Source organism: Rutilus rutilus, assembly GCF_951802725.1.
Source record: "Rutilus rutilus genome assembly, chromosome: 1".
Taxonomy (NCBI): domain Eukaryota; kingdom Metazoa; phylum Chordata; class Actinopteri; order Cypriniformes; family Leuciscidae; genus Rutilus; species Rutilus rutilus.
Window position 1 is genome coordinate 24,036,067 of NC_140209.1, and position 22,713 is coordinate 24,058,779.

Genomic DNA, 22,713 nt, shown 5'->3' on the forward strand with positions numbered 1-22,713 from the left:
AGAGAAAGAAACCACATGTGTTTCCTTGACGAATCACTGCTGCAGATTTTGATGACGCAATCACCGGCACTACGGAGCTGTTACTGAATGACCAATAGGGACAACCGTGATAACACGGGAAAGCTGAGAATCTCATGTTTACGGTGCATTTTAAAGCATACAGATTGGATTAGCGAATCAAAAGTTATTAAACATTTTAGAACGAGTTATTTTATGCCGCCGGCGGCTGTATCGGTCTTTAAGGGTTAAACAACAGGAGTATACAAGACTGATGAACTGATTGCCTCTTGGGATACTGATTCTGAAGCCCAGAGCTGATGGACAAGAAACCCCAAGCAGAAGATACGAAGCCCAGAGCTCACTACACTTTTGATTCAAAACGTGATTATTGTATTTTATACTTAAACGATGAAGTTTTATTTGCCTTTATATTTTTGTTTATTATAAAAAGAAAAGTAACCAATTAAAAGAAACTTAATTGATTACAAAATCTGCCTACTGACACTTAGATTTATGATGCTGGAAGACTTTTAATGAGAACATACCACAGATGAGTCTTCTGACCAAATTTGTAAGTAACGTTACCTTTTGAATGCTTATGGTTTAGGTCAGATTTGACTTTCTTTACCTTACCTGAGAATAATAAATAAATAGGTAAAAGGTGTTACTTAAGAGTAAAGTACACACCGTAAAACAATTTCATGAAAATAGTTCCTGTTTTCACCTCATTTATTATGCTGATGTCTTCAGATCTCCTGTAAATTGACACTTAAAGACTGAGGGTAATTGTTGGTTTCATAGACTGTAAAAAAATATGGACGACACCCCTTCGCTCTCTTCCATTGGTGAGAAGTGAAGCCGCCAGTGTCCCGATATTGCGCTGACATCTTGGGGCTGAGTCTTGGGGCTAATAATTAATTATAGAAATTTAGATATTAAATGTAAAGCTCCAATCTTCTCAGTCCTCCGAAGATCCCGAAAGTCTGTTGGTGCTTCAGTGACTACTTCGCTCAGAGAACCTCTTAAAGGAGAAGTTCACTTTCAAAAAAACTTTTGCTGATAATTTACTCACCCCCATGTCATCCAAGATGTCCATGTCTTTCTTTCTTCAGTCGCAAAGAAATTAAGGTTTTTGATGAAAACATTCCAGGATTTCCCCCCATGTAATGGATTCTATTGGGACCCAAACGGTAGAAGGTCCAAATGACAGTTTAAGTGCAGCTTCAAAGGGCTTTAAACGATACCAGACGATGAATAAGGGTCTTATCTAGCGAAACGATCGGTCATTTCCAAAATAAATAAAAAAGTTTAAGTTTTATAAGCACAAATGTTCGCCTTGCTCTGTTCTGTGATGCGCGTTCGTGACGTCACGTAATACGCAATTACGTTGAAAAGGTCACGCTTGACGTGTTTACAAATGTGCAGGAGGAGGACCATATACACATTTTCAAATGTATTTGTGTCAGTTTATCGTTTAAAATGCCCATTTCGTGTGCGTATCCTGGGTGTTTTAATATTAAAAAGCCAAAAAGAACATTTTCTTCAGGACAGAAATTTTTCAAGCGTGACCTTTTCAACGTAATTGCGTATTACGTGACGTCACGAACGCGCATCACAGAACAGAGCAAGGCGAACATTTGTGCTTATAAAACTTAAACTTTTTTATTTTTTTTGGAAATGACCGATCGTTTCGCTAGATAAGACCCTTATTCATCATCTGGTATCGTTTAAAGCCCTTTGAAGCTGCACTTAAACTGTCATTTGGACCTTCTACCGTTTGGGTCCCAATAGAATCCATTACATGGGGGGAAATCCTGGAATGTTTTCATCAAAAACCTTAATTTCTTTGCGACTGAAGAAAGAAAGACATGGACATCTTGGATGACATGGGGGTGAGTAAATTATCAGCAAAAGTTTTTTTGAAAGTGAACTTCTCCTTTAATCACAGCTTTCAATCATGACGTCACACCACCGTTTTTATAGCATCAAATAACTAACTAAAAACAAACTTATTTTAAAAACGAACACTTGAATTTGCATCAGCGTGATAAAAACTACAGTAAATGACAGAAACCACCTTCGGAAAAAAGATATAAGTGTAATTAAATTGTTTAGTTGGTCTCAAGTCCCGTTGAATAACACGGGAGGCGGGGTTTATGACCTATTCTAGGACCAGTCACCTGGGGGCGATCGAGACGTTTTGGCTTCACTTTTCAGGGCTTGTGCGGCACGCTTGGTTGGTTTCTATATAGAGATACAGACATAAATGCTTAGATATGTCATTTAGTATTAAAACAAACTCAGTAACTGATAACTTTGATTTTCAGCTCCTCCTACAGTGAAATTCATCATCAATGAAGCCCCTCCCACATCAATCACATCATCAGTGAAGCTCCTCCCACAGCAATCACATCCACAGTGAAGCTCCTCCCACAGCAATCACATCATCAGTGAAGCTCCTCCCACTGTAATTATCCAATAAATGCTGGAATATTCCCATCAGTCTACAAGTGAAGACCAGCATCAAAGCATCAGGAAGAGCTGGAATCTGCAAAGACTGAGTTTATTAAAGAGGACAGTGAGAACATGAGTGATCCAGAACCCTGCAGAATGAAACACACTGAAGATCCTGAAGAACAAAGAGGTTGGTGTATTCTTCATTCATTCATGATGCTGAAGAACATTCATGTTAGAAACATTAAAGCACTTCTTCACATTTAGATAAACAGGTAAACTATGAAATAGAAGAATATTTTCTTTCTGTTTGTGTACCACAAATGGTCAGTAAAGGGAGGTTTGAGGAACTGTTATTGATTGTCAACATCAGGTCCAACTAAATATTTTAATGTTTTATTTTACATTTATAACTGGCTCACATTTTTTGCAACCATGTTACCAAACATTTTGACATTTCTCAACATAGTTTGCTGAGTATTGCCACGATTCGATATCGATTGTTTTGGATATACTATATTAGACATGGCAAATGTTTTCAAGGAAAGAAAATCTCTCAAATAATGCTGTAAACTACACATGGGAGTCAGTTTGTACTACATTAATATAATATTGAAGGTTAAAATTGACTGATTTGTATATAAACACTTAAATTACATTCAAGGATTTTTTTTTAAATAATAATAAAGTTATACTAACTTTACAATTACATAATCATATTTCTATAGTGGCTGTCAAAAAAGTTTACTGATTTATTCAAACATGCATCAAATATTGAACATTATAAAATTATAATGAATATGTAATGTGGTGCAAATAATTATCAAAATGCTCCTCTCTAGAATTATTTTTTCTAGCTGAATAACGAGTTATGGTCACTGAATATGGTTTTTCTTTTTTGTATGATTTATTTATGTTTATGATACATACAGGGTGAAAAGAAAATAAGTAAACAACCAAATAAACAGGTATAAGTCAAGTCACCTTCATTTATATAGCGCTTTTAACAATATAGATTGTTTCAAAGCCGCTTTACAGATAATAGGAAATTAAAGTGCCAGAGATTGTTTTTGCTTTTGCTAAAATTAATTCTGCTACAAGTAATTCTGAAAGCTGATCTAAATATTTTATACATACACAATTATAACTTGTCATAATTAATTATATATATTTCCCTTTTTGAGCTAATTTGCTAGGGTTGTGTGTGCCTCACACACACACACACACACACTGTCGAACCTTCTATAAAATAATCATTCATAAAGTTCAGAAGGTTGAATCACGGGCTTCATTGCACAGGATATGCACTGTAAGAAACACACTTTGCTTGATGATGCGCTAGCAGTGTGTGTTCTCCCCTGACGGTATTTTCCTTAAAAATGCTCTGTGAAGGCATAACTTATGTCGTTGGGAATGCAGTGGGATTATATATAAAAAATATGAAACTCAATGACAGACGGCTGCTTTCGATTTCAAATACTAAGGGACTGTTCGTTTATTATTTAAGGGGCTACCGGAGGAGTTTTGAGATCTGTAGTCAAAAAAGACTTGACCCTCCCTTCGCCAGCAATACATTTTTCTATGACCCTCCAAAATGATTGTGAAAAAAGGCATGACCCTCCCCGATAATTTAGTGATTAGGCCTACTTCTGTACTGGGCTGGGTTTCCCGATAACGTTGTCTCTTAGCGCTCTACGAAGACTCTTAAGGTATAACTTAACTGAAGGTATACCATTTCTAGTCGTGTTCCCCGAACTATATTTTAGGAAGCTGCTTAAGATATACCTTCTTACGTGCGACGTTACCCGGTGCTGGCCGGGGCGATGCTGCTGAATCTGTTGTTATCGACGGCTCGAGAATCAATTATTCTCTGTTTATGTGAGAAAGTGGTGTTCTTTATAAAAGAAGCACTTCAGAAATAGTTGAAATTGCATTTATTAGGACTTATGGGATGTTATAAAAAATAATCCAAACTATAATAATAGCCTATAATAGCCTAGCCTACACATTTTATATGTATATACTACCTACATATATTATAACCATTTCAAATTTTTATGTGCTTTCTTCTCTTTCCCTTTTTTGTTCGCTGAGGTGGAGCTATGAAATATTGTTCTTGTAAATACTTTCCAGCATTTCAGTAATAAAAGTGTACACCTTACGTACGGTGCTCGGCAGTGATCAAAAAGGATTTAAACTATGGATTTTGAATCTCTCTTGTAAACTAGGAGATGTGGCAATTCAATTACCACACAACCTGTTTGTCAAAAAACAGTACTAATTTGGCCAGGAATTTTTACGCTGGTTGAGTGAGAAAAAACACTGATATTATGGATTCGGACGGCACTAAAATCACCGACTTACCCCTGTAAATGTTTAAAATACCGGACGAGCCCATGAGAAACAATATTAGCGTCCGAATAGAACTTAACTGACTGTAGCCTATGCTTTCACTGGCCTTTAAAAGCGCTCTTTAATTAAATTAATAATATTGTATAATAATATAATAAAAAATTCTAACAACAATCAGTGTAATGACAATTTTATTCTTTGCATGAAAACACTTGAATTAGCCTGTTGTATTACAAATTTATTAAATGTTTCATTTAGGTTCCAACATTAAAAGTTAAGACTTTGATTTTAGTAGGGTCAGCTTCTAGCTAGAGACTTCTGCCAGTCCTGTTTTCTCTATTGTGTTTTAGTCCGATCACTGAGATTCTCACCTTTCGGAGCCCAAATGGCTTTCTGGCCCAGACGTTGAATCGTTAGGTTGATTGGATTAGCTGTAGGGGAGACTTTCACCTTTTGTCTTTAATGGCTCTGGGATGGCTCTTGGAACTGGAGTTCCTGGCCAATATCAGCATTTGAATAGTTACGCTGATTCAATTGGACTGGTAGCGATCTCAGAGTAGGGTGTGTTCCTACTTCATTTGCATGCTTTGTTCAGAGTCTCCGCCTCTATGTAATCCCTCCCCCTTGGAATGTATATATCTACAATGAATACTGTATTAAGATTAGGTTGGACAACCTGCAGTCACGCTCAATGAAGAATAACTTGTTTGAACGCGATCCCAACATCTCCTGGTCTCTTCTTTGAAGAAGAAAAAAGTTCCCTACAAGCCTAATTGAACACTGTCTGTGTGTATTAAAACTTCAGAATTATATTCATATAGACCTGCAACAGTGATAAGGTAAAGCTAGTGGTCCAGACCAACCTTCCGAACTTATGACTTACAGAAGGTAAACTTAACTAAGAAAGTTTTGGGAAGCACGTATTAACGATAAGGTACAGCTTAAGGTGTAACTTAAGAACCACGTAGTAGTGTTAAGGAGGTTTCGGGAAACCCAGCCCTGGTTTGCGCTTGGCAAAGATGTTCAGATAGCCATTGTTTTTTTTTTTTACAACCATGACAAACAACTAAACTCCTGCTTTTTCATCTTACTAGGGCTGTAACGATAGACCAAACCTACGATCGGTTCGTATCACGATTTTTTGATTTTAGATTTAAAAAAAAAAAAATCATGTTTTCGGTGCTGATGCGGTGTAGCGTCTGGCCTATGAATCATTCTTTCATTTGTTCTGAATGAACAAATTCTGACTCTGTGTTCTGAGCACATTCCTTCTGAAATCCAAAGCTTTTAGCCTCTGAACTCATGAATGCAAATCATGCGTTAGGCTCCAGCTAATCTGCAAGAAGATGGTCTTGATGACTTTTATGGCGCCTTAAGTGTTAACAGACAACACGATACAGGATATTCTCCCAGCTTTGCAAACTTCAAAATTAGGGTTGGGTATCGTTTAAATTTGAACGATTCCGAGTCCGATTCCGATTCCTTGTTTTGATTCCGGTTCCCAACGATTCTCGATTCCGATTCTTTTAAGAGGCAGGGTCAAAAAAAGTTTAAGATATTTTAAATGAGCTTAGCTAACCAATGGTCTTTCTGAAGGAAATAGTCTGACCTTCTCCATCAATTTGAATTCTATTAACTTTTTACTTTTTATTAACTTTACTATGAATTTCTCACAGGGCTGTTTTCAACTACAATATAAATATCAAATCTATGAACTTGAATTTTATATAAATATTATTAATTATGAATATATTTTCACAGGGGTACACTTTCCTCAAGAGAGCTTTATTTTTGAAAACCTCACAAACATTTACACATGACAGTGTATGATACTGCAGGTACTTAAACATTACCTTGCTCCCACTGATGGGCTAACCTGGTGCAGAATAGAAAATAAACTATTAGAGACAACTTTTAAAACTCAGTCCAGATTAGCAGCAGGTATATTATAAAATCAGGAACAGTTCTTGTTCAAGAAAATGATCATATCTGCTTTCTCAGGCAGGATGCGTGAGCGTTCTGGACAAATTGTATCTCCTGCTGTGGAGAAAACACGTTCGCTCGGAGTAGATGACGCTTGAACACATAAATAAGAGAAAGCGAGATTTGACAGCAAAGGATAAGTCTTTTGTTGGTTCCACCACCATGCAGCAGGGTCCTCAGACATAAGGACCGGTGGAACTTCCTGGTATATCTGCAGCTCTCTCTCCACTAGTTTCTTGATGGACATGGAGCTCTGCTGTGACACTATGTTCTGTGCCTCTTCCTCAGCAAACAGTTCCTCCAGTGGAGTCTTCCTGGGCAGTTTGCAGGGAGGCTGTTGCTAAAAAACAAAACAAAAGGTTCATCATCAGTATTATTTATCACAAAAAAAGGGAAAACCTCCATTAAAGGCATGATCATTATTTAAATTGAAAACCTATATAGTATCAGCTATTGTACAGTTACACTCTCCTGCTCATCCTCATTCTCAGACTGCATGGTGTCCCCATCAGCTCCACCGTCTTCCTCTGTTGACTATAAAGAACATAATTAGCATCTAGATTTTAATAGCTGAAAATGACAGTTGTGTGCATGAATGACATTTCACCTTTTCAATCAGATTTCTCTGGATCTGGTCCCAGATGGTGTCATCATCGTCCAATTTATGTTTAAAGCGTGAATCCAACGCAGTGGCCACTTGGAGAAAGTTCCTGATCTCATCATTCTGCAAAACACGTGTTCTTTAAATGTTTTAACAAGCCACAGGATATTTCTATTCTAGAACAATTTCTTTCCAGGTGCCCTGCCTCAGTCACTTACCTGGTAGCGCTTAGATAGGTTTGCCCAAACCTGCTTTTTAAGGCTTGACACAAAGACTGTGTCTCCCTCTTTTACAGCCAGGTGTGCCTCAAGCTTTTTGAGGATGGGCAGAATCTGTCCGCATGTGGGACTTTTTTCGGAGGACACGCAGAGTGTTGAGGTGTAGAGCACCTTCATCAGGTTGATGAAGTCTTCAGCTTTCCTAAAATCCTCCTCAGTTAGCCGAGCAAGTCTGTATGTAAAAGAATTAAGAACACATAGATTGGAGTAATAAAAATATTATATTTTTTTCTTAACAAAACACCTAACATATGCACTCCCTAGCAGATTTAGCACATTCACTAACACTGTTCTATGAATTTGTATTTTGTTTTGTTCTGGCATTTTTTGTCTGAACTTTTCTATCTATCTCTACCTGTCCCTATCCATATTTTTTCTCAGCCGTTGATCCAAGCTGGCTGCCTGAATTGCAGGGTACTGCTCTGTGAATCTCTCCAGCATTAGGTATAGAGAGTTCCACCGTGTTCTCACGTCAAGAATGAGTGAGTGTTGGGGCAGCTCTGACAAAAACAATAACATACATTTTTAAGTCATATAACAGATGCTTTTTCATCATAGGAGACAAACAATACTTTTGTACAATTGTATTCAAATACTGTAGTACTGCAGAGCTCATAAATAATAATAAGATAGATCAGACATATAAAGTCATTACGTGTCAATGCAACAGTTAAATAAAGTGAACTTTGACTTACGTAGAAGTTGTTGCTTCTCTTTGAGAACCACCTTGGCCATTGAGCACCTCTTCATCCATACAACAATGGTTCGGACCTTGGCCACCCACTGACTCACTGAATTTAGGGAGTATAGACTTTGTGCTGCTAAATTAAGTGTATGGGCGAAACAGCACAGTTTTACAAATCGCAGGCGCTTAATAGCCACATCCATGTTGGCAGCATTATCTACGGTGACTGCTACAATTTTATCAGATATGCCAAACTCTGACAGAACATCACTAATTTCCTCTGCAACAACAAAACCGGTCTGTGCTTTGTACACAGCCTTTGTTTTTAGCACTTTTTGCTGCATTTTGCCCTCTTCTATGTAGTGTGCTGTGATGGTGAGGTATTGGTCCTGTGTGATGCTACTCCAGCCATCACATGTGAGTGCAACAGCGCTGACTTCACTGAGCTCTGTAATAATGTTTGACTTCTCAACCTTGTACCACGATGGGATTAATGTGTTTGACATGTAATCCCTGGAAGGTGGTGTGTATTTTGGGTTTAGAGTTTTCACCATGTCCCTGCAAACATAAACAAACATGTTATGAAACGCGACCCTAGCTCAGTATCAATTAAGTTAGCTTAGCTCTATCGTTATTGCTTAACTAACCTAAATGTTGGTGATTCCACCTCTGAGAAGGGATGCAGCCTTTTCACAATGTGTGCAGTGACCTTTCTGTGGCACTCTTCCTTTTGTTGCACTGACATCTTCCCCCTTGCCGCTATGGTGAACGGAGTAACGTTAGGCTCAGCACATCGCGGAGTCCTGGAGTCATCAGCCTGGCTAGCTGTAGCAATCTCAGGTTGTAAATTGTCTATGAAAAAATACGTGGGCTAATTTGTTAGCTGCCTCAATGTTGGCGCAAGACATATTATTTTTTGTATGTATTGTTTTACTTACCGGATTCGGACTGCAGTGTAGTCACTGCGGTGCCAGGCTGGGGGTCGGAGCCAGAGGAAGAGGCAGCGGAGGACGGTCGGCGCAGCGCATCAAATACAGGGCACGCATTTACTTCCACTCCATGACCTCGGAGGTGCTTTATCATGTTTGACGTGCACCCTCCTATGCACGAAACAATCTTGCTGCAAATGTTGCATTTTGCCGAGATTTCGTTTTGTTTCGAAAAGTGAAGCCACACTTTGGACCGCCGACGCACGCTAGCCATGTTCGATCGCTCGTTAAACCAAAACTTCCGGTGGACGCTTCTTCATTGGTGTTCAGCGGTTTCTTCTTCCAGTCGGCGCCGGCGGACTGTGAATCGAAACTTTTTTTTTCTTTCTTTTAAGCTTTAGGAATCGAAACTAGGAATCGAAATTAAAACTTTTGAACGATACCGGGAAAATCGCAAAGCTAGTCCCGGTTCCAATCGATACTCGATACTCGATACCCAACCCTATTCAAAATATTCCCAGGGGAGATATGGAACTCGCCCCTTGCGACCCAGACCTTCCACACACACACCCAGACATTCCAATACGCACGCACCCAAACGTTTCTTCAAACTTATCATTTAAAGTCATTTCCAAAGGTATATGACATATTGTTGGTGTGTTGCAATACCGCTCTGAAATCTCTGAAGGTGATTGGTCCACGTACGCGAAGTAGGCGAAACTAAGACTCTCCATAAGAGACTGACACAGAAAGTTTCTAGAGAGCACTTTGTCTGTGAGAGTTGTCCCACGACTCCTTAGGGAGTTTTCTCCGCTTTTCTTTTCTTTTCTTTTCTTTTCTTTTCTTTTCTTTTCTTTTCTTTTCTTTTCTTTTCTTCAGTCTTTCTTTAGTCTTTATTTTTCGTCTTCGGACCTTCTCCTACGTTCAGTGAAGTGAACGTAGCCGGCAACGTAACTTTGAGTAGACCTTTTAAACTTCCCACGAACTCCGTTTGCTCCAGAAGTTTATCGAGCTTTTGTCGTTCGCCCTATTTAGGGTGATGTGATTTCTTCTTGTCTCTCAAAAGGGTTACTTTTTCAGTGAAACTGCCTTCCTGAGATTTTGCTTTCACTTTCTCTCAATCTTTCCTCCCTTTCTATCTCTCACTCCCATTCCTTATTCGTTGTTTGTTTACGTGTTCGTAGTCTGTATATACATATACTCGTGTGAATTGTATTCTGTATCCTTAGCTTGTGTTTTTATTAAACCCAATAATCTTCTTGAATTGAATCTGCTTTATTGCTCACCAACTCGAAGTCCCTGAAAATGTACGATCTAAGCTACAAAGCTTTTATTATTTACTACGGTGAGTAGTTTAATTTTATAAACACAGGAAAAATGTATGTTCACGGCCAGAAAATTAATATTTCTTGGAGTGTGTATGAAGGGTACTTTTATTGACATTTGATAAGGAAGTCTTACATGAAGTTTGTGGGACAAACAGTATGTTTAGATAACTGAAATTAATGCTGATAAAAGTTACCTTGACAAATTGATCAAATATTCCCTTTTTGGGTAATTTAATCTGTGTAGACGATAAGCAAATCATATTCATAAACTCATGATTATTCCCTTTCATTTGAGTTATTTTTCCCCAGAAATGATTTTCGCTAAGTTACTAGCCTGGGAAAACCCAGACAACTTCCGGCAAATTCAGATTTGCTCTGCAAGTAGTCTGGCAAAGAGCTCATTCAAGCCCATTTCCATGCTGTCGAAATCGCGGCACCAATCAGAAACGTTGAGGCGGGCTTTACACAATGACGATCACTCTGATTGGTTTTAGGTCTATCCAATTGCGCCCAGAGGCATTTGAGTGACGTCCGTTCAACTTTTAAATGCATTATTATATTCAAATTGCAAACACATGAGGACAGTCTCCATGAAAGACCCACTGGCAGATGAACGTGCTACTACATTTCTCTCCGAAATGGTAGGAAATTAAATTAGATTTAATAGAGGATTTTAACTGTGACACAATGATTGACAGGGCAGTTTACGTGACAGGATGCAGGCGACAGATCCGTCCGATAAAGATGACGAAGTAGTATGTCCCAAAGCTTCCCAGCAGGCACAGGATATAGACTACAACGTCGGTCAGACGTTGGATTTTGGTTGAAAATGAAAATCGGGTTGACGTCTAAACCCAACGTTTGTTTAACGTCAAGCTCCAACTTTGGGCAATCGTTGAATTTTGGTTGGAATAAACCAGACAAAAAGGTGAAATGCATGACCGTACACTTATTACCAGCTTCACTTAAAACTAACCAGATTTACTTTATTTAATTTTCGTTTTAATTAAATCATATTTTGCATTTTAAAGTCACCATGATGGTGGTTAGCATTTGCTTTAGTTGTGTTCTTGACCCTTGTCTCTTTAATATAAAAATATCTCTGGCTGCTATAATTGAGTGTTTATAAAGCACAATTGTTGTAGCAAAAAAAGCAATGAGATCAGGTGGTGTTGGCTGATTATGATGATGATATCATTATGTAATTGCCTGAATCCCTGATCTTATTCAGTGTCTAATGCTTTGATTGTGTAGGACTTGAGGTTTTAATATTGTTTTATTCATAATAGAAGTAATTTGATTCTTCAGCACATCAAGCAATGTTGTTAATAAAATACTTGGTTATTAAAAACTATTTAGTGCACAAAAATCTTTCATCTATGCCAGTACTTAGATGCACACAGACATCAAGAAACAGCATTTGAATCTCAACAATGGTGACAATCAGCATGAAGCATTTCATTGATTGTCACCATTGTTGAGAGTCATACACTGATTATTGATGGCTAAGTAATAATGTAAAGAGAAAATTTTATACTAAGAAGTCAAGGGTCAAGAGTCCAACTAAAGCAAATGCTAAACACCATCATGGTGACTTTAAAATACAACTTGATTTCATTCAAACGAACATTAAATAAAGTCAGTCTGGTTAGTAATAAGTGAAGTTGGTAATGCTGTTTGTGGAGTTGTTTACTCCTCCTCTGCTGAGATCTTCACAGATTTAATGTGCTGCCATGCATGTCACATTTTTTGCGGTGCTTATTCCAACCAATATTCAACATCTGTCTGACGTTGGAGCTTGACGCCAAACAAACGTTGGGTTTAGGCGTCAACCTGACTTTCATTTTCAACCAAAATATGACGTCTGACTGACGTTAGATTAGTTGGAGTCCAACGTCTTCCTGACGTCACTTTGACGTACTGTGCCTGCTGGGAGTGCAAGTTCCCTCATGTAGCAAAAGCGGCAAAACGTCTCCTCTGTGTCCCAGGGACTTCAGTTCCTAGTGAGAGAATTTTCTCCACTGCTGGGGACATCGTTAGTGCCAACCGGTCTCGCCTTGCACCAGACAGTGTTGATAGACTCATCTTTTTGCACAAGAATCTCTCAATAGTGGATGAGTAAATAACATTGCACTTTGTATCCTGAATGTAGTATTTTTTTATTATATTATTTTGCTCTGCTTTTTTTTATTCAAAGCACAAGCTAATTTATGTTTGTTAAAGTAACAACATGTAGTTTTTCAACCTTCATAATATATTTCCAAGACCCTTGTGATGGTACATCGACTTACAATAGGTTGAATGACACGTCTGCCAGAGCCTGACGGGGTCTGTATCGCTTTTACTGGCACTATGTAACTTCGGGGTGCGGGTAGTAACCAGAGCTCAAAAAGAACTACAAAATTCGACTGCTTTACGGCATACGTCACTTCGCCCACCACAGGCCAACCAGCGCGTTTGTTTTCGTGCGTCTGTTTTCGTCATGGCTGAAGCAGCAGCGAAACGTAAGAAGTCCAAGGTTTTGTCGGAGTAGAGTCGGAAGAGGAAAAGGGAGAGTGATAAACTGAAAGGCAGGACGAGGATCAATATTGGTCGAGCGTTTGCTCGCTGGCGTGAGCTTATCGTCAGACCGATGCTGACTTGGCCGTCATGCTGTTGAACTAGTAAGTAAATTGCTTGCATACTATCTTTAGTTTTTCTAATCTGTTGTCTGCCTGGCTACGTTACGGAAACTATCTGGTCCTCCATTTATCTTCATGAATCAGCTAACGTTAGTAGATGAGCGAATTATCAATCTGGTAGCTAGTAAACACTAACATGCTAGTTTTAGATGGTTAGGATACTATCGCTATCATTCTCGTTCAGATTTGAGCATTGCAATCGACATGCAAATCGCAAATGTTTGAGTTAAAATGTTTAGTCTACTAATAAATTATGAAAGGAGGAAGATTATTATCATTGCCCATATGAAAAAAACCTGCATGCTTCATATACAGTAACAGCCCGTTCTCATCCCAAGTCGTCATATACGGACGCTTTCAAAATTTCTTCAATATCTGACGCACAAAGCACCCTTTAGCGTCCATATGAGACGCATAACCCTACCACAGACCTAAACCTACCCATAACCGAAGCGTCTCATATTGACGCTACGGGTGCTTTGTGCGTCGGATATTGAAGAATGTTTGAAAGTGACGATTTGGGGATGAGAATGCGTTGACAGTAACCGTAAATCATTTTACAACAGCGGTAATGGACAATTCCGCTTCCAACCTGTAGGGCGACCGCAGAGGAAAAGTTCCATGTTGTTGCTTTAAAGGTAAAAGTGCACTTTTTCTTTCACATTAATCACTTCATATACCAGTTATCAAGGTTTGGAATTGGGATCCACTTGAATATTTTGAAGTGTGTTTGTTTACAATTTTGTTTTTCATATAAGTGATAGTTGAAGAGGTTGTATTACTTAGTGTTGTTCAGTACAGACTAGAGTGTTAATTTATTCCATACATTGATGTTCTTCCTACTGTGACATTCTGTTTATGCTCATAAGAAAAATAAAACATATTTTTGGGATGAAATAGCAGTCTCTTTCTGCAAAAAACATGTACCGAAACCGAACCGAGACCGTGGCCCAAAAACCGAGGTACGGACCGTACCGTGGGCTATCTGTACCGTTGCACCCCTAATATATATATATACTGTGTGTATTGGTCAACCACTAGTTGTATATTTTTAATGTGTTTATTACGTTAGATAATTGTGTCATTGATCAAATATTTTTAATAGTTCTCTTGACAGAAACATGGGATTTGTGCCTATAATGTTTTTAAAGTAATAATTGGAAGATCTATGTTCCTCATTCATGAAGATTTTCAGGGACATGCATAATTAATTTATAAAATCTCATCAAAATGATGGGAATATTTTAGGGCTCTGTTTATGTCCTTTGACTTTATAATCATATTTCTCTCTTTGAATTTGGATGTTGTCAAGCGTTGGTTGAAGCAGGGAAGAATACAGGATCTTAATTGCAGCAGTATTTATTTAAACAAAATCTAATACTCACAAACTGGATCAAAAGAAACATGACCAGAACAACCAAACATATAGCAACGACAACAGACAAGGAACTGACTGAAACACATTGCTTAAATACACAGAACAGAAGACTGGAAAGCGAGACACAGCTGGGACAAATTAACTCATAACTAATTAACAAGACAGGGATTAAATCACAGAGACGCGTGGGCAAATTGGGTGTCACAGGCAAACATAACATGAACACAGACACTAAACGTGACAGACGTACTGGAAATGCAATTAAACTTTTTTCTTTCATTTCAGAGCTAAAGGAAGAGAGCGAGGAGAGTGAAGAACTGAGTGAAGTGAAGGAGGAGAGTGAAGAACTGTGTGAATTGAAGGAGGAGAGTGAAGAACTGAGTGAAGAGAAGGAGGAGAGTGAACAACTGCGTGAAGTGAAGGAGGAGAGTGAAGAACTGTGTGAAGAACTGAGTGAAGTGAAGGAGGAGAGAGAAGAACTGAGTGAAGTGAAGGAGGAGAGTGAAGAACTGAGTGAAGTGAAGGAGGAGAGTGAAGAACTGAGTGAAGAGAAGGAGGAGAGTGAAGAACTGAGTGAATTGAAGGAGGAGAGTGAAGAACTGAGTGCAGTGAAGGAGGAGAGTGAAGAACTGAGTGAAGTGGAGGAGGAACATCATGTCAAACCTGGAGAAAAACCTTTGAGTCGCTCAAAGACTAAAAAGACATTTTTAAAGAAAAGAGCCAAGAAATCTTTCACCTGCACTCAGTGTGGGAAGAGTTTAACAAGCAAACGAAGTCTTAAGCTTCACATGATGATCCACACTGGAGAGAAGCCGTTCACATGTGATCAGTGTGGAAAAACATTCCCTCGGGCATCAAGCCTGAAGAGACACCTGGCAGTTCATACGAAGGAGAAGCCACATTCATGTTCTGTGTGTGGAAAGAGTTTTTCACAGCAGGAAAATTTACATAAACATCAGAAAATACATACTGGTGTGAGAGAGTACATGTGCTTTGAGTGTGAGAAGACTTTTATGACAGCAAACTGTTTAAAACTGCACCAGAGGATTCACACTGGAGAAAAACCTTACAAGTGTTCACACTGTGACAAGAGATTCAGTCGATCGTCACATCTGAAAACACATGAGAGGATCCACAGCGGAGAAAAACCTTACAAGTGTTCACACTGTGACAAGAGATTCAGTCGATCATCATCTCTGAAAACACATGAGAAGATCCACAGCGGAGAAAACCTTTATAAAACATTTACATGTGATCAATGTGGAAAGAGTTTCACAACCAAACAAAGTCTTGGGATTCACGTGAGAGTTCACACTGGAGAGAAGCCTTACCCATGCAATCAATGTGGGAAGACATTCGGCCAATCAGGACACCTTAAAAGTCACATGAGTATCCACACTGGAGAGAAGCTGTTCACATGTGATCATTGCGGCAAAACATTTCCTTGGGCATCAAACCTGAAGACACACCTGGCAGTTCATACGAAGGAGAAGCCATATTCATGTTCTGTGTGTGGAAAGAGTTTTTCACTGCAGGAAAATTTAAATAAACATCAGAAAACTCATACAGGTGTGAGAGAGTACATGTGCTTTGAGTGTGAGAAGACTTTTACTACAGCGCAATGTTTAAAACTGCACCAGAGGATCCACACTGGAGAAAAACCTTACAAGTGTTCATACTGTGACAAGAGATTCATTCAGTCATCATCTCTGAAATCACATGAGAGGTTCCACACTGGAGAAAAACCTTACAAGTGTTCACACTGTGAGAAGAGATTCAGTGTGTCAGCTAATCTGAAAACACATGAGAAGATCCACAGCAGAGAGAAGCCGCACACGTGTGATCAGTGTGGAAAGAGTTTCTGTTTTAAAAGTCACCTGAAGATACACATGAAGATCCATGCGGTGGAGAAACCACATCACCACAGTCTGAGATCACGGTAAGAAGTTCATCTTTATGTGCTGAGAAACAAAACCTCTTCTGTGTAAGTTAGTCACAGTCAAATCACTCTATCTCCACCTATAGTTGGCGCTGTTTCACTGTGGCTGCTGTTGAATCATCCAGGTTGTGAATGAGGCCGACACCTGATGTGATTGTAAAGCGCTTGGTGTGTACAGTAGTAAATAGTAGCGCTATATAAATGCCTCATTCATTCATTCATTAGTTTCTTGACAGCCACGATGAGCAATGGACATTTTGTTGTTTGATTGGTTTTTATTAACTTGTGTTCAACCCAAAATGAATGTGTGATATAAATAAATCTGTCTGATTTTGACGTGATTTGTCTGTTCAGAGCAAAATCACTCTCTGACAATATACATAGCAGCGCTGTGCAACTTTCTCTTTCTGACACTGCTTATTATGGGGAAGATAAAACATCAAACAGTATTTTCATGTTTTCTAACAGCAGTTCATGATTTTGTATTTGCTCTGGTGCTTATCAAGAATACAGAGACGAGAAGCTTCCAGATTCTTCCTCTGTTAATGTTAGAAAGGTGTTGGAAACTATGTGATTGCTTACAGATTACATGTCAAGTATGCGGCATCTAGAGTTTAATGACCAAACTAGTGATTTATATCACAAATTATCTTCATGATATTAAAATAGATCATAATTGTGCACAGCAGTTGTTGACCAGATATGATGGGATTAAAATGACTATTGAAGTCATCAGTGATCTTGACTTTGGGCTTTACTTTTCATTTCACATTTGTCTCTTATTTGAAATCTCACTTGATTTAATGTTTCTTTTAGACCTGATGGACGTGAACAAGAAAGGAAAAACAGAAGCCCAAAAATCTGTCTCCTGCCCTCAGTGTAAAAAATGCTTCACATGTAAATCAAGTCTGATCAAGATTCACATGAGAGTTCACACTGTGAAGAAGCGGCTCAGCCCAGCTAACAGATTTTTGTTATAAGAACGTTCTCCAAATATTCAGTGTTGGTTCTGGGAACGTGAAAAATGTCCAGTTTTCTTGACGTTAGAGCACATGTGTCAAACTCAAGGCCCGCGGGCCTAATCCGGCCCGCCACATTATTTTATATGGCCCGCGAGAGCATATGGGTGTCTTAAAATTAGGGATGCAATGAAATTTAGGCTGGCAAAAAATTTTGGCCGAAAAAAACATTTTCGGTTTTTGGCCGAAAGATACTAAAAAGCAGCCGCGCCCCTCCGTGTTCGGCGATGGTTTGACTCTGGCTCAGCGTGTTTTATGACTTTGTGTGCGAGTCCGCTTCCGAAGATGCATAACTTCAAAGCGCGTTCTGTGTGTGCGCGCTGTGCTCTCCGCTCCGTGTTCACAGCGTGTTCTGCTCAATGTCCCGCAAGCAACCTCCGTGTGTGTGTGTGTGTGTGTGTGTGTTTGAGTTGCGAGCTCTGCTCACGCTCACCGGAAAGGCAAAGTCCGCTAAAAAAAACGTGACTCCATAGACATGAAATTTCTCTGGACTTGTTTCTTTTTGCAATAGCACTACTGTGCTGTAACATGGTGTGTATAGCCGTGCTGGGCAACACTGGTAAAATGACACGAATCACGATCCTCTCGTTCACGGGTCCTCTCCCTGCTCTGCTCATGCTTTGTAGGACTATACTTTATTTTGACAATTGGTCAAAAAATAAATCTGTTAAATCTGATTCTGCTGCATAGAACTGATTGAAGAATAATATATTGATATTTTATATTATTTTAATATAGGTACCAGTATTAGCCTTTTCACCATTTGTATCACTCCGCTTGTCTGTGTTTGCGCCACTTGCATCATTAAGCCAGTAGGTGGCGACAAGTGACTGTCTTTATGAGTGAACAATTGAACTTTAAACTGATTAGTGCCAAAAACATTGATTAACTCAGGAAAGAAACAAGTTGCTGAAACCAATCTTTAATGCTAATATAAATTGATCATTTGCCTCTGGACACACAAAGATTGCACTGGTTTTTGATTGAAATGTAACATCTATGCAAAATAATTCTAATGCAAAATTTCTCATTTAAGGCCATTGCTGTTTGGAATATGTGATTGTGTATTGTCAACAATAAGCAGAAACATTCTGCATTTCCATTTTGTAGTGTGGATCATTCATTGCAATATTTATCCTCATTCTCATTTTTAAGAATCCGTTATCTTGACATAATTTATGCTACTGCCCACTGACATGTTTTTAAAGCTATTGTTATCCAAATTTTTTGGTCTTTAAACACCTTAAAATGCACATATGTAGGTCCGAGAAATCCTAATTTTATCGGGGGAGCATGTCCCCGATCCCCCTAACTAACTCACATTTGAATACGCATGACTGTGTGGTAATGTGTGCTGGTGTGGCTACAGTGCCAGGGCTGAATTTTTGAGCCAGTTTGCCCCTGCATATATACAATATACATTATTCTCTGTATCAAATCATTATTACCCAGCTCCTGATGTTTCGGGCTCATCCCCTGATGTTTTTAAAACCTATAAACACCCCTGCAAATGCATATACAATATTTGTAACTTAAATAAGTAATAATCAAATAAAGAGACAATATATAAAAAATGTAAAAGTCTTACAGTTACAACCGGCCCTTTGAGGGCAGCCATAATGCTGAAGTGGCCCTCAATGAAAATGAGTTTGACACCCCTGCGTTAGAGGAACATTTTTTAAAAGGTATAATGTTCCTCAAACGTTCTTTCAACTTGATTTTGATTTAAAATTCAACATTATAGGAACGTTGATTTCTAACTTTCCAAGAACATAAAAATATCCAGTTTCCTGAATGTTAGTGTGGTTAGTGTGATGTTCCTGAAACATTCTTTCAATCCTCTTTCGAAAGAGTGATAAGAACACAAACTACAACTTTATTCAGACACAGCCTTAGATGAACTGAAGATCTCTCAAGATCTGATTAAACAACTCCACAAACAGCATTACCAGCTTCACTTATTACTAACCAGACTGACTTTATTTCTGTCACATCTACAGAAGTTCTTATTGAGAATGAACAGAGGTTTAGATGTTGATGTCTTATTGAAAATGTTTCATTTGAGATCACCATCATGGAGATCAGTGTTTGCTTTAGTTGAGCTATTGACCCTTGACTTGAATTAGATTTGTGCTTTATTAGCATTTGCAGGTGTTCATGGAGAACATTTCTGCATTGATAAAGCAGACCAACTTTTCTGCTTTAATAACAGACAAAGAACTGGAGTTAAACAACTGCATTCATGATAATTTGACTTGAACCTTAAAAGTAATAAAAGAAGAAGGTAATGAACTCCATTGATGTGATAAAAATCATTTGCAACTGAAGAAATTTATGTGAGATAGTCCAAAAGTTAAAAACGACACACTTAAACATCAGTACTCGTCATACAAACCTCAACAATGGTGACAATCAAAAAAATAATTCCAAAGCATAATTTATTCATGCTGCAATGCATGCTGGGACCCATGAATGTGTTTTGTATGCTGGCATGAAGAATGTCACCATTGTTGTGTTTCATATACTGAATGTTGATGTCTGAGAGTGAATAAATGTCTCAAAGCTAGTTTGCAACTCAAAGCAACATATCTATAACAAATTCAGTGTTTTATATCTAAGCTCACAGAAATCAACATTCAGCAACTGAAACAATGTTACAAATCTTATTTTTCTTTTGTTGAGTACCAAATTTCCAATAGTGTTTCCATTCATTAAGTCATCAATTACAGAAAAAGCAGTCATTTGTCTGTTATTAAAGCAGACAAGTTGATCTGCTTTATCAATGCAGAAATGTTCTCCATGAACACCTGCAATTGCTGATAAATCACAAGCCCAATAATACTCAAGGGTCAAGAGCCCAACTAAAGTAAAGACTGATCTCCATGATGGTGACCTCAAACGAAACATTTTCAATAAGACATCAACATCTAAATCTCTGTTAATTCTCAATAAGAACTTCTGTAGATGTGACAGAAATAAAGTCAGTCTGGTTATTAATAAGTGAAGCTGGTAATGCTGTTTGTGGAGTTGTTTAATCAGATCTTGAGAGAGTTAATGTCTTTTATCTTCAGTTCATCTAAGGCTGTGTCTGAATGTTTCAGGAACATCACACTAACCTTCAAATAACGTTCTAGTAACATTAAGGAAACTGGATATTTTTTTTGTTCTTGGAATGTTAGAAATCAACATTCCTATAATGTTGAATTTTAAATCAAAATTAAGTTGAAAGAACGTTTGAGGAACATTATACCTTTTAAAAAACGTTCCTCTAACGTCAAGAAAACTGGACATTTTTCACGTTCCCAGAACCAACACTGAATATTTGGAGAACGTTCTTATAACAAAAGTCTGTTAGCTGGGAGGCTTTCTCTCTGAAATCACATCTACTCTCATCCTGAAGACAGACCATTTAACTGTGATCAGTGCGGTAAACAGTTTCATTGGGCTTCAGTCCTGAAGAAACACTTGAAGATTCACACAAAGGAGAATATTCATTCGGAATATTACAGCAGAAAAGACATGGCGGTGTGTGTTTCAGTGCAGGAAGTCCTTTACTGCGGATGATAGAAAGAGATGAACTGAAAGACCACCAGAAAATTCACCCTGGAAAATCCTTTGGAGGCAAAGTTCAGGAGCTGAAGAAGAGGCCTTAACACTTTTAATAGAGACATGAATCTTATATTCATTTTTAACTCGTTCTTCATTGTTTTTCATTAGAACATCTAGTTTCACTTCTACTCTTCCACGGAAACGCAAGATATACTTTCATGTATCTTTGAAACTGGACTCTTTTCTTCTCTTCTTCTCTTGAGATGCTTTGACTCTTATAAGTCAGTAAAGAGAGAGATCTAATTCGCTTTCACTTTTTCATAATGTTTGTATTTGCTTCATGTAATTATTGATTAAACTCTTTACTCATTTTATCAACATCTCATTGTTATTGTCCTTTTTTAATTTTCTGTTGATTCTGCTTGAATTAAAAGCTATTTCTTCATTTTAGTTCTGAAATTCATGAAGTATCCTGATATGATTGCTTTGAGCTTTCCATGTTTTAAACTTCTCAACAGAGCTTTTAAATGCTTAACTAAATTATATTTCACCGCACACATGACTGACATTGAATGAGATTGCTGTCTGTCTACATTATTAACAGTTTCACCCTTGATATCCAGTATCATATATACATTTCTAAGAGTTTGTTTGAGTCAGTTTGATGTTTCATTCACACCATCAGGGTTCATGAAGTCAGAACAATTGTCCATTTACCCGCAGCAGTGTTTAATAATAATAATAATAACTTTAATTTATATAGCGCCTTTCACAGAACCCAAGGACGCTTAACAAACAACAAGAGAAGGGGGAGGGGGATAAGAGAAGAGGGGTGTGAAGCCTAGGCCTCAGTGAAGAGGTGTGTTTTAAGCTGGTTTTTAAAGGTTATTAGAGAGGAGGCAGAGCAGATGGCAAGAGGAAGCTTGTTCCAGAGTGACGGTGCACCAACACAGAAGGCTCTATCACCAAATGTCCGGAGCCTGGACTTAGGGACAGCGAGCAGGTCCTTCTCAGAGGACCGCAGGGTCCATGACTGAGTGTAGGGATGAAGTAGATCAGTAATGTACTGGGGTGCAGTCCATGGAGAGATTTGTACGTCAGGAGGAGGATTTTATATTTGATCCGGGACTTAACTGGCAGCCAGTGAAGCTTCTTCAGGATGGGAGTAATGTGAAGTCCAAGTTTTTTGTGGGTGAGCATCCTAGCTGCAGAGTTCTGTACATACTGGAGTCTGTCAGTAGCCTTGCTGGGCAGACCGAACAGGATACCGTTACAATAGTCAAGTCGGTAGGTGATGAAGGAGTGGATGAGGATCTCAGCTACAGAGTTGGAGAGGCACTGTCGGAGTCTGGAGATGTTCTTAAGATGGTAAAAGGCAATTTTAGGAGTGTTTTTGATGTGTTGTTGGAAGGAGAGAGTGTCCATGATGACGCCCAGGTTGCGTACTTGAGATGCAGAGATTGAGCAGCCATCCACATTCAGTATGATGTCATCAACATTTTTAAGAAGTGACAGCGGGCAAACACCATGAGTTCTG

The 22,713-nt window shown here is 38.5% G+C and overlaps 1 protein-coding gene across 2 annotated transcripts; it reads left to right on the forward strand.

Annotated features, from left to right (window-relative positions):
- The first annotated feature begins 97 nt into the window (after nucleotides 1-97).
- On the forward strand, nucleotides 98-21,552 carry LOC311276915 (uncharacterized protein). Of its 2 annotated transcripts, none has more exons than XM_084386928.1 (5): nucleotides 98-571; nucleotides 2,328-2,644; nucleotides 14,898-16,608; nucleotides 17,425-17,562; nucleotides 20,990-21,552. In XM_084386928.1, the coding sequence occupies exons 2-4, from the start codon at nucleotides 2,587-2,589 to the stop codon at nucleotides 17,489-17,491; spliced, it is 1,836 nt and encodes a 611-aa protein (XP_084243054.1). In that variant the 5' UTR covers nucleotides 98-571; nucleotides 2,328-2,586; the 3' UTR covers nucleotides 17,492-17,562; nucleotides 20,990-21,552. The 2 variants fall into 2 exon arrangements, with proteins under 2 accessions (XP_084243054.1, XP_084243055.1); XM_084386929.1 differs by having other exon boundaries at nucleotides 115-571; nucleotides 14,955-16,608.
- Nucleotides 21,553-22,713: the final 1,161 nt, after the last annotated feature.